General features: G+C 45.5%; 2 protein-coding genes across 5 annotated transcripts in view; both read left to right on the top strand.

The window, feature by feature from the left end:
- BCL2L2 (BCL2-like 2) lies at positions 1–4,863 on the top strand. 3 transcript variants are annotated; one of them, XM_010831292.1, is made up of 4 exons: positions 1–65; positions 343–430; positions 902–1,341; positions 1,936–4,863. In XM_010831292.1, exons 3-4 carry the CDS (start codon positions 910–912, stop codon positions 2,083–2,085), a joined length of 582 nt encoding a protein of 193 aa, XP_010829594.1. In that variant the 5' UTR covers positions 1–65; positions 343–430; positions 902–909; the 3' UTR covers positions 2,086–4,863. The 3 variants fall into 3 exon arrangements, with proteins under 3 accessions (XP_010829594.1, XP_010829593.1, XP_010829592.1); XM_010831291.1 differs by having other exon boundaries at positions 1–44; XM_010831290.1 differs by having other exon boundaries at positions 1–430.
- A 4,961-nt stretch (positions 4,864–9,824) lies between these two features.
- PABPN1 (poly(A) binding protein, nuclear 1) overlaps positions 9,825–11,864 on the top strand; it is a 5,734-nt gene continuing 3,694 nt past the window's right edge. Inside the window, exon 1 of one of the 2 annotated variants that reach the window (XM_010831287.1) lies at positions 9,825–9,928. In XM_010831287.1, the coding sequence (XP_010829589.1) occupies positions 9,857–9,928 (72 nt within the window). In that variant the 5' untranslated portion in view covers positions 9,825–9,856. Of the gene's footprint in view, positions 9,929–11,642; position 11,864 lie in introns of those variants that run through there. The other variant, XM_010831289.1, reaches the window with a different exon arrangement.

Consider the following 11,864-nt stretch of genomic DNA (forward strand, 5'->3'; position numbering starts at 1 on the left):
CTCCTGCACCAGGAAACAGCCGGATCCCGGCAGCGGCCTGACCCGTGAGATCCCTAACCTGGCAGGCAGGCGGGGTTGGAGCCTGGCTGAGGGTGGGGGTGAGGGAGGAGCTGGGCCTCTGGGCTGCACTGAGGGGAGCCGGGAGCAGAGATGGTGTCGGCAGGAAGCCCTTGGCCCTGGGTTTCCCGGGAGGACAGTCATTAAACATGGATTCGGCCACACAGCTGGTAGAGCGTTGGGGGCAGGGGCCTGGTCCCGGGAGCTGCGACCCCAGCCCTTCTCAGCCCAGACCCTGATTCCTAGTCTTCCCCACCTAGCTCTGATCTCCCCTCCCCTTCCCAGGGCTCCAGGCTGGGCAGGAGGATGAAAGGCCCCAGCTGGGGGCTCCTTGCCACCAGTGCTGGGTCCTAAGAGCTGCCATCCAGGCTGGGTGAGTGTCCCCTTCCTTCTCTGTCCCAGGCAATCCTTTGGTTCTCCTCCTTTCCCTTCGGCCCCTGTCTCCTCCCCCATCTTGTGTCTCTGCCAGCATCTTTGCATCTTGCCCCTGGGGAGGCCCCAAGCCCCTTCCTCTAGCCAAAAAGGTGTGTACTGGAGGGGGAGGGGTTGTAGGGGTGTCATAGAGCTGCTGTTGTCTTGTTATGGAAAGAATCTAAAGTATTTTAGATGAAATTTACTTGTTTTATATTGAATTTGGCATATTACGAATTTAAGGGCCAGCCCCTCTGGCTGTGGGGCCCCTCGCCATGGGTTAATTTCCTTGCTCTTAACCCTCCCGGCCCAGAGGTCTCTGAGATTTCCCCTCACCTCCCTGCCTGTCTCATGGGCTGGCCAAACCTGAAATACCTCCTTCTAGGCCTCTGACCCTATATTCATGCCAGTCTTTTATGTTTGACTCCAACAGCCGCCCGGATGGCGACCCCAGCCTCGGCCCCAGACACACGGGCTCTAGTGGCAGACTTTGTGGGCTATAAGCTGAGGCAGAAGGGGTATGTTTGTGGAGCTGGCCCCGGGGAGGGCCCAGCAGCTGACCCGCTACACCAAGCCATGCGGGCAGCTGGAGATGAGTTCGAGACCCGCTTCCGGCGCACCTTCTCTGATCTGGCAGCTCAGCTGCATGTGACCCCGGGCTCGGCCCAGCAACGCTTCACCCAGGTCTCTGATGAACTCTTCCAAGGGGGCCCCAACTGGGGCCGCCTTGTGGCCTTCTTTGTCTTTGGAGCCGCGTTGTGTGCTGAGAGTGTCAACAAGGAGATGGAGCCACTTGTGGGACAAGTGCAGGAGTGGATGGTGGCCTACCTGGAGACGAGGCTGGCTGACTGGATCCACAGCAGTGGGGGCTGGGTAAGAACCTTCTTGATTGCTGCTCTGCACATCCCTCCGAAAAGTTGGTTTCCAGGGGGAAGACGGGGGGCTCTGGCTGGAGCTGGGGGGCAGCTGTGCTGGGAATGAGGCATGGGGGCCAAGTCTGCCTGTTTGGGTGGAATCAGGTGCCCTCACTATGGGCATCTCTGAACCCTGCACTCCAGGGCTGCCATGCATTCATCATTTGGTGGGCTCATGATCCAAAGCAGAGGACAGAACACACAGTAGCCAGGTAGTGCCTGCACAGAAATGGCATCCAACCATCACAAATTTTTTACATCTGAGTACATGGCATGGGCAGGGTCGGGGATCAGGGATGGGTGGGCCAGACAAACCTTGACAAAGGATGCCAGTTCTGAGCAGAATTTTTGGCCAGGGAAATTTCAGATGGGATTCACCTGAGGTAGAGAAGGGCAAATGAGCCAGGTGCTCATGGGGGATCCAAGGGGCTGGGGGTGGGGTGGTGCTTGCAGTGGACGGAACTGGAGCTCTTCCTCTCGTCTTTTCTCCACTTTTCCCCCTCCTGATCTCCCTTTCTCCTTCTTTCTCTCCTGCTTCCCTTCTCTCCCACAGGCGGAGTTCACAGCTCTATACGGGGACGGGGCCCTGGAGGAGGCGCGGCGTCTGCGGGAGGGGAACTGGGCTTCAGTGAGGACAGTGCTGACGGGGGCTGTGGCACTGGGGGCCCTGGTAACTGTAGGGGCCTTTTTTGCTAGCAAGTGAGAAAGTCCAGGGCCAGGTGGGGTGAGGTGTGGCTGGGGGGCAGGAGAGCAGGAGCAGAGTGGACGAATGCCCTTGGAAGAAGTGGGGAAAAGAATGGGCATGGAACGGGAATTGGAAGGGGAAAGGTGGCGTGTGAGGGAGCTGAGTGTGCCAAGCAGGCCGTTGAAAGAGTGAGCTGGAGACATTGTGGAATGTATTTGGAAAGTCAGGAGATGGAGTCATTCCAGGGCTTGGGGGAGGTGGGAAGGATCATGCCTGTAGGTATAGGCACAGGAAACTCTGCCTGGAGCTTGATTTGCTGCCTTGAGGGAGGTGGACTTGCAGAGGGGGTTGGCATCTCCATTCAATAAGTGGGATTTGGGGTAAATACAGAAGGCACATCCCTTTGGAACGGGAGCTCGGGGTTCTCAGGGGCTAGGAAGAAGTGCTGTGACTGAGGGCTGCTGAGACATGAGGGTGCATGCTGGGCTGCTTGTCTAATCTGGTGGCGGTGAGATTCCTTGAAGAGAAAACATTCACTCCCTCTTGCAGTGGTGAGAACAAGGGTAGCTCTCTGTCCCTCCTCCCAACCTTCCCCTCCCTCTCCCCCTTGTTTTGCTGCCTCAAGGCTGAGGGAGAAACACTGTATCCAGGCTGAGGGCTCTGGCCGCTTTTTTGCAGAAAGTTGTCAGCAGGGCTTTGGAGAGAAGAGCAGTTCTATAGCTGACCTTGTTCCTTCATCATCCCCCTTCCTTGTGCATCAACACACTTGCTGCTGCCTCCTGGGCTCTGACAGAAAGGCAGGGCTGTGGAGCCTGCGGTGGGTGGGGGCTTTGGGAGCTGGAGCTGCCCCTGCCCTCCTCTCCCACTGGGGCGCCTTGGTGCCTAAAGGGTTCCCTATATCTCTGGGACCTTCTGTATCCAAACTTAAACTCTAAATTGGGGCTTTTAACTAATTTTCCCTTTGAGTGTGTGGATGTAAATGCAGACCTGGAATACAGTCTGGTCCTGCACTGTGTCTCGGAACGACTGTGGATGCCTTGAGAGGAACATTCCAGCTCTGAACACCATGCGTGTGAGGGTGACGTGTAAACTCTGTGGCTGGCCTGGTCCATGTGGTGGGCAGTGGTGCTGCTTCATTAAAGGCCAGGTGTCTGGGTTCCAGAGTACCTGCCATGACCTAGAAGCATTGCTATCTTCTTGGAAGCCACACTGTTTGCATGGGTGTTACTTGTCTGTACCTCAGAGTCTGAGGACGTTAACTTCAGAGCGCACAGTCATCTAGAACAGATTCAGATGACGGCTTTTTCTTTTGAGAAAGACATGGTTGAGTTCACTCCAGATGCATGTCCTGAGCCAGATCTCACTGCTGCACTTTCCAAGGTGCTAAAATTGCTGCTTTCCAATGCTGACTTCTTCTGACACAGTGCTCTAGAACCCTGCCCTTGATCCTGAGCACTGACCTGCTTAACTAGACCATGGTTGACTCTTGGAGATTTTCAGTGGTCCTAGAATGTGGCGACACAGTTGTACTCACGAAAATGTGGGACCAAAATTGGCCTCAGGTGTTTAGCTCAGACTTTTGCTTTTGAGGAGGGCTGCACTTTTTAATGATATTTATAGGGGAGGTGGTGGACTGCATGGGCCACTTGGTCTGTTGTGAGTATGCTGGTACCAGGCACTCAGAGCTGGTCTGTGGCAGGCAGTTTTGGGGTGTGTGTTGGGGGGTCTCTGACTTGCTCAGGTCAAACTAGGCCATTGGTTTTCCACCTGCTTGGCAGGACCCTGAAGTTTCCTAGGGGTTGCCTCAGGAGTCCTTGGGGGAGACGAAGCTGGGTTGCTGAGCAGGCTAGGCGACTTGCCCTCAAACAGAACAGCTCCCCTGTAGCTGTCTTACATATCGGGGTTCAGGGTAAGATTTTATTTGCATTAAGGGGTTTGCTGCTGAAAAAAGAAGAAAGTTGGAAAACCGTTGACTAGACCATCCAAATTGGAGCCTGTGCTCCCCCAGGTTTGGGGCAGACTTCCCCCGCCCCCTACCACAGAACGTCTCGCCCTCGTAGTTTTCCTGGAGCCTGTAGCAAACAGGGGAGGCAGGGACCATGGTCAGTTACCAAAAAGCCCTGCTCGGAGGCCTTCACACCTGGGTGGAAGGAGAGGCTGTTTTCTGAAAGGGAAAAGGGCGTGGGCTGGATTTCCAGAGGTATAGCTTGGATGGGACCACAGAGGGCAGTTTTGACATGTCCTGCCCTTCTTAGCCTGAGAGGGAATGGAAACCCCAGAGACTCTTCTGTCAGGGAAAACTAGAGACTCTCTTTTAGAGCCATATAGTTCCTTGGGATTAGCTCTTGGCCAAGATGGCTGAGTATGGCTCCCAATTTTTAAATCCATTTCATTTTTTAAAAAATAAGGGAAATAAATCTTATTGCCATTTTTCAGAGATTAACTAGGTGGAGAGGGTGTTTCTTGCTCTCCAGAGCCCAAAGGGACAAATATGGACTTTGCTTAGGCCAAGGAAGGAGCAGAAGTAGGGCAGCTAGGTCCTGCACTTATTAACCCCACTCCCCACTTATCCTGGGGCATACACTATTTTACTTTTTTAAAATCATAAAGCGGCGGGAGAACAGATTTGGTTAGTTTAGAAGAGAAGAAAAGCTCTATAAATATAAATATATATTCCTGTATTTTTATTTAATAATTTATAAATACCAAGTTCATTTGACTTTTATTTTTGTGTAATATGTAATGGTCGTATTAAAAAAATAAATAAAGCCCAGAAGTTTAATGAGAAGGACTGAGCAGGGTTTGTGACTTCTATACTATATAGCCTGCGGTCAGGACATTTCTTGATCTAATCATTTCATCATGACCTTGTTAAGGCCAAGAATTAGATTAATAGGGATTTGGGAAAATATTGAGATAAAAAATTAAAAAAAAAAAAAAGGAAGACATTCCGTGGCAGTCCAGTGGTTAGTACTCCATACTTTCACTGCCTAAGTGCCTGAATTTGATCCCAGGACAGGAAACTCAGATCCTGAAAGCAGGGCCAAAAGAAAATCAGAGTTGTTCCTCCACCCCATCTCGGCCAAATGCCAAAGCCAAGAACTGCATCTGTGCCAACCCAAGCCTTGAGAGGGTGTGTGTATATGGTGCTTTGGGATAGCCACAACAAAACCCAAAACGAAACAAAGAAAACCTGTCAAAAATCTTTATGATGGAATCAAGTCCCCAGTTGTGGTTTAGCCCCTGATCAGAAGTGTGTGATGATGAACATTTCTCAATATCCTGCTACCTCTTCAGACTTAAGTCTGGCAAAAATGGAGCCCTTGTTTACTTTCCTGGTCCCCTTAGATATTTGGTTTCAGCCGTTTTAATGTGAACTGCTAAACTGGATGGGATCTATAGAATTGTTTAGCCTATCCCTCTGTACTTCTAGTCTAGGACCATATCAAAGTCATGTCTAACAAGAATACTATCTTAATTTGAAATTACAAGTGGGAGTTTCTAGTCTTTCTATAATCCAATGCAATAACATGGTATTTGGTTTATGTGTTAAATTGCAGTGAGAAATACACTGCTTAGAGGAATGCACTGTTGCATTTCTATTCTCTCTATATAGAAAAATGTACAGGACAAGCCATTAAAATCAGAGAGTGGCTTAGTGAGCATGGCTTTTGGGAAAAGGGAATTAGATGGTCTTAACAGTTCCTATCACCAGGCTATATTAGCTAGTGTATTTATTCCTACTGTGGTTTGATTGGTTTATAATTTGCCTAATTCCAAAAAGCATTTGTAATATTTTACTATAATACAAAAAACAAAACAATAGGAAAATACAGTTTTTTGAAGTAAGGGTAAAGGGAAAATTGAAATATTATAATAAAATGACAGCAAAAGGAAAATTAACACAGAAAAGCATTCTATAAGCAGTATTGCCAAATACTAAAGGTAGGCTATGAATTCAACTCTGAGCTTCTTGGCAGCTAAGGTAAATGGGTGAACAATGAGATTCACATCCCTTTTAGAATTTATAAAACTTTTCAGTTCCTCAAGGTAGCAAAAAGTTTTGTGGCTCTTCTGAGAAGACACTGAGTGCCATTAGTGGACATCACCATCTAGAACGCCTAATAGCAGTACGATGCTGAGTTTTACACTCCCGTTGCCTGCAGAAACACCAGAGGGGGATTCAGTAGGTCCTGAGCTTGTTCTATCAGAATCACCACAGTTTAGCCCAAATATGCTCTGATGCCATAGTTTAAAATAGGGCTCCATTTTAGACTATCTAGATGGACAGATGGATGGTTTATTCTTCACACAGTTCTCTGTGAATGTTATTTCTCCAAATGCCACTTCTGATGAAAATTGGGCAACATCTAGTTATACTTTCTAACAAATGGATGGATTATAGATATTCTGTTTTTAGTTGAGAGCAGATCCTTTGAAAACTTTAAAAGCTGTCTTAAATGTGGTTACAGGTGAGATGTAAATAAAATAACAATATTTAAAAAATCAACCAAAACAGATAATATAATGGAATATGATATAGTTTTTTATTAATCCAGTCATTCATTCAGCAAACACTCAAGCATCCTGTGTGTGCCGAGGACAGTTTTAGGCACCAAGCTAGAGAAGTGAACGAACTGGCACAAATTTCTGCCTTCATGTTACTTGTATTCTAGTAATGGAAACATATAAAGCTAAATAACTGTCTACCTACATAAATAAATAAATTTCACAGCATTAACTAACATAACATTTCATGTTAGGGGCAAATGCTATGGAGAAAAAATAATTCATTAGGGTAGGATTGGGAAGGTGTATGTATAGGTTTCAATGATAAATAGAGTGATCAGCAAAGTCCTCATTTCTAAGGTAACTTCTGAATAAAGTCATGAAAAATGAAATTGGAAAAATATTTTTATTGACATGGAAGAATATTTCTGTATCTTATTAGGTAAAAAAGAAAATAGAGTAGAAAACAATATATACAGTATGATCCCATTTTGCTAAAAAAATATGTATACACACACATACATATATATACCTCTATATCTATTTGTGTATTGAAAGTTTGAGGAAGGGCATATGCCAAAATATTAGTGATTATCTCTGGATGGTGGATTTTATGGGTAATTTTATTTTTTTTGCTATCAGTATTTTTGGAAATTTTGATAAGGAACACATTTCATAAGGTACAGCATATTAAAACAAGGTTTTCAGGGCACAAAGTTTTCCAAAAGTTAACCTAGCAGAATGGAGATTAAGCAGCCCAACAGAGGCTCCTTCTCACTAATGGCAACCCCACTTCCCCTCAAGGTTGGACCTAGGGAGTTAAGGTAGGCCAGGGCAGACTCTGCATTAGAAAATAATTGGAATGGACTCAAAACAGAGGTAAGTAAATGATCAAGGCTCCAAGGTTCTGTGTCAACACTGTCCAATAGAAACAGAATGCAAGCCACATAGGTATTTTACATTTTTTAGTAGCCTCATTAAAAAAAGCTAAAAGAAACAGGTAAAACTAATTTTAATAGTATTTTTTACACCCAGTATATAAAGACTACTATAATTTCAATCTGTAATTAATGTTGAACAGTTATTAAGTCATTTTAGTCACTTTTTCATCCTGAGTCTTTGAAATTCAGTGTATATCTGACAGTTGCAGTACATCTCAGTTCAGACCATTTCACATTTTAAGTGCTCAGAGTAACCATGTGTGACTGGTGGCTACCATATTAAACAATGTACTTATAGATTAGAGGGAATTATTGCAGCAGTCAAGGTAAAATTTTCAAAGCAGGAGTTAAAAATAGGGATGAAACTACATTAGGAACCTAAGTATTTATATGTTTAGTGAGAAAACTTTTCCCTTCTGGACAGAACTGGACATGCCCTCATCCATTTTTACGGATTTAATTCTCCTTTTCTCAACTAGACTGACCATTCACTTTCCTTAACGCATTTTTCCTCCTAGGGCACAACATCACTGAGTTATAGTTCTGAAACTCCATGGCCTTCTGTTTACAGGTTATTACTGAAGGAAAGGGGGCTTCTCTAGTAGCTCAGGAGGTAAAGAATCTCCTGCAATCAAACCAGGAGACCCTGGTTCGATCCCTGGGTCAGGCAGATCCCCTGGAGAAGGGAATGGCAACCCACTCCAATATTCTTGCCTAGAGAATTCCATGGACAGACCATGGGGCCGCAAAGAGTAGGACAGGATTGAGCCACTAACACTTTCACTTCCACTGAAGGAAAAGTATATTTATAATGGGTGAACCTTGTATCATTACATACCAATTTTTAAAAAATTCATTCACAGAAGAAAACATCTCTTTGATGTTCTCTATGCATCAACAAATGCAGGATATAAGATTATTACATGTAAAGCAATTATCCTCCAATTAAATATATATTAAAAAGATTATTACAGAAGATCATCCATTCAGTTAGCACCTATTGAGCACAGTGGTAGCCAGTGGCAATGCAAAGATAATTAAGAAGGTGCCCCTGCCTTCTACCGTTTACAGCCTAATAGGAAAGTATCTTACAAATCACCATTCAAATATCTTTAAAAAATGTGTTTGTAAAAGTAAATGTTTATTGAGTAAGTTGGGAAGTTGGAGTGTTTTTTAAATTTTAAATAAAAATAATACTTGATAATTATGGAAAAATCATAGAACATGGGAAATTATAAAGAAGATCAATCATAATCCTACTATCCAGAGAGGATCACTGTTAACATTTTGGTATATTTCTTTTCTGTTGTCTCTGCTTATATTTTGTGATCATACTGTATACATAATTTTGTATACTGCCGTTCTGCTTACCATTACATTGCGAGCATTTTCCTTGTCATTACACGTTTTGAAGACATAATGACTTTATAAAATTACAATATATGCTTGTATAATAATTTTCCTGAAAAATGCCCACTTGGACAATCAAGTTTATATTTTTTTTCACTTTGATGAACATCATTATTCTCAAATTTTTATCTAGGTTTTAGATTCTTTCTTTAGAACAGATTAGAAGAAACACAATTACTGGGTTAAAAATTTCAGTATTTTAAAAATATGTTGCATATTGCCATAGAAAGATTGTCTTGGTTCTTATTCATTTTTCCCCTCAATGCCCAAGTTGTTATGTTTTTTTTTTAAACCAGGTATACATAGCTTTAATCACATTTTATATACAATTTTACATTCTGCTTTCTGGCCTAACAAAAATTTTTGCAAGTTATCACAGTGTAAACCTTTTTTTAAAAAACCAGTGCATAATCTTATGATGTAATTATAGGTTGCCTAAACATTTGTTTATTGTTGGAATTTAGTCTTTTTCCAACTTCAGCATCGTACGTAATGTTCTCTTTGTATATTAAAACAGACCTTATAGCAATTTTGATCTGAGCTTTTAAATCTGGTTTTGAATTCCCTGCTCACTTCTGATTAGTTCTGTGACTTGGACAAATTACTTCATTCTTTTCTCATCCCTAAAAAAGATTATGGTTTTGTGATTCCTTACTTCATAATGTTGTTTTGAGAATCCAATGAGATAACATAATAAGGAGTCTAGGATGGTGCCTGTTACAAAATCAAGTGCTTAACAAAATTGGATTTAAAGGCATTATTTTAAAAATCCCATTTCCCTTAATTGGCTTTCTTAAACTAGGTACCAATGAACATCCAAGTCTTGACTTAGTTAAAATCAGTAGAAAAGATTTTTCTTCCAGCCAACTCAGTTTTTTAGAGCTTGTCTTTGGTGCTAAACTTAGTTCTCCCAGACCAGTGAAGCTGAGATGGTTCATGAAGTATTTTTCGGTGAAATTTTAAGCAACTGTGACTCTGCTCCAAGTTCTCCTGTTCCTGAGGTAAGGATCTGTGTGGGGGGGGGGGAAAAATTGAGGGTGAGGGGAAGAGTGGGGTATACTGTGAAGCTCTGACTTTTTGGTTTGCTAACAGGAATCTCCTCTTATCCAAAACCCCCTACCAAGCTATGCATATCCTTCCAGGTTGTTTCAGTAACTATTTGGTTAGGCTCAGGTGAATCTGGCTTTCAAACTGTAGCTTGGTCTGGCTATAACTATCCCTCTTGCCAACTTAGCACCGCCATTCCTTCCTTTTTAATAAATGTATAGGAGCACCACTAAACTATGGCAACCCTGTCTTGCAGGGCTAGATTTCATTGGTATCTCAGAGTGCAATGGTGTGGTGGAATTCCTCTGGGGTCTGAACCAGGGTCTGAAATCTCGGAAAGCGTGGTAAATGAAAGGTGACACCCAGCTCCCATCAATGTATCTTCTGGTCAACAAACATTTATCTGGACACTTACTATGTGCTAGGCATATTGCCCTAAGGTGGAGATGCAAATATAATTAGAGACCAGCCTTTCATCTCCAAGCTCTCACAAGCACTAGCTAGGAAAGGCTGCACAAAATGATTAACTGTTCAGAGGAGGTAGGCCCGCTTGTGATGGCAGAGGAGGGAGGGTAGTGAAAAGGCTTCGCAGGGGAGGTGATGATGAGGCTTGCTCTTGTTGAAGAGGGACTGCATATGCAGAGGCACAGACCTGGGTACAGATACACCCACTGGAATGAGAAGCGTGGAAATAACATTCACGAAGTAGCCTGGTCTGGAGTTCTCTAAGATCTAGCTAAGGAGTTTTGAGATTTTATCTGGTGTGAACTGGGGTCATGACCCATTGGAAGCTGATCCATTAAGGGGCTGTAAATAAGAGAACAGGCTGAAACTGGGGCATGAACAGAATGCTTGGAAAGTATGCCTGTGCACAAAGACAGCACATAGAGGACTCGTGACTGGTACTGGAGTGAGGATTACTCCCTGCTTTCTGGTTTGGGGAGACCTGACGGATGGTGGATAGATAGTGGTGCCAATAACCTAGGTAGGAAAGGTAAACTCCGTTCTGGACAGCGCCGTTCAGAACCCTCTGCTGCAACAGCCCATCTACTGGTGCATTCCTGATAAAAGACCGGTTTCCAGAAATCGCCGCAGTTTCCGGCCTCTACCTTCCAAGAGCTCACTAGCTGGCAACCAGCAGCATCAAGATGGCGACCTCCTAAAGACTAGTCATGTGACCTCGGGTTTCCCTCGATGGGAGCCCAGCAGTCCGTTCGGGGGCAAGGTTCACCAGTCGCGAAATGGGTGTCAGCTCTTCGAATCTCGCGAGCCAATTGGCATCTGAGACTGGGCCACTTCGGCGAGGCGATCGGAAGACTGTTTCTTTCCCGTCGCCTTGCCAGCGGCCAATCACCGAGCGTTATACTTCGCAGATCCGCCCTTGGGCGGGGGAGAAGCAGTAACGTCGTCACAGCTTGGCGTTATTGTTACCTAAGGACTTGAGAGGAGGTGGGACGTGTGTTGATTGACAGACCGACTTCCCCTACCGGGATTTGAGAATTTGGCGCAATTCCCCGCCTTAGAGGTGGGGTCTTATTTGATTGCCAAGTAATATCCCCCAATGGAGCCCTAGCTCATGGTGACGGGCAGGCTGCTTGACTAATGAATCCTCGGCGAAGCCGGCGCAGCTCTCCAATCGCTGGGCGGCGGGCCCCAGTCTGAGCGGCGATGGCGGCGGCGGCGGCGGCGGCAGCAGCAGCGGGGGCTGCGGGCGGTCGGGGCTCCGGGCCGGGGCGGCGGCGCCATCTTGTGCCCGGGGCTGGTGGGGAGGCCGGGGAGGGGGCCCCGGGGGGCGCAGGGGACTACGGGAACGGCTTGGAGTCTGAGGAACTGGAGCCTGAGGAGCTGCTGCTGGAGCCCGAGCCGGAGCCCGAGCCCGAAGAGGAGCCG

This window comes from Bison bison, unplaced genomic scaffold (genome assembly GCF_000754665.1).
Source record: "Bison bison bison isolate TAMUID 2011002044 unplaced genomic scaffold, Bison_UMD1.0 scf7180017864526, whole genome shotgun sequence".
NCBI lineage: Eukaryota > Metazoa > Chordata > Mammalia > Artiodactyla > Bovidae > Bison > Bison bison.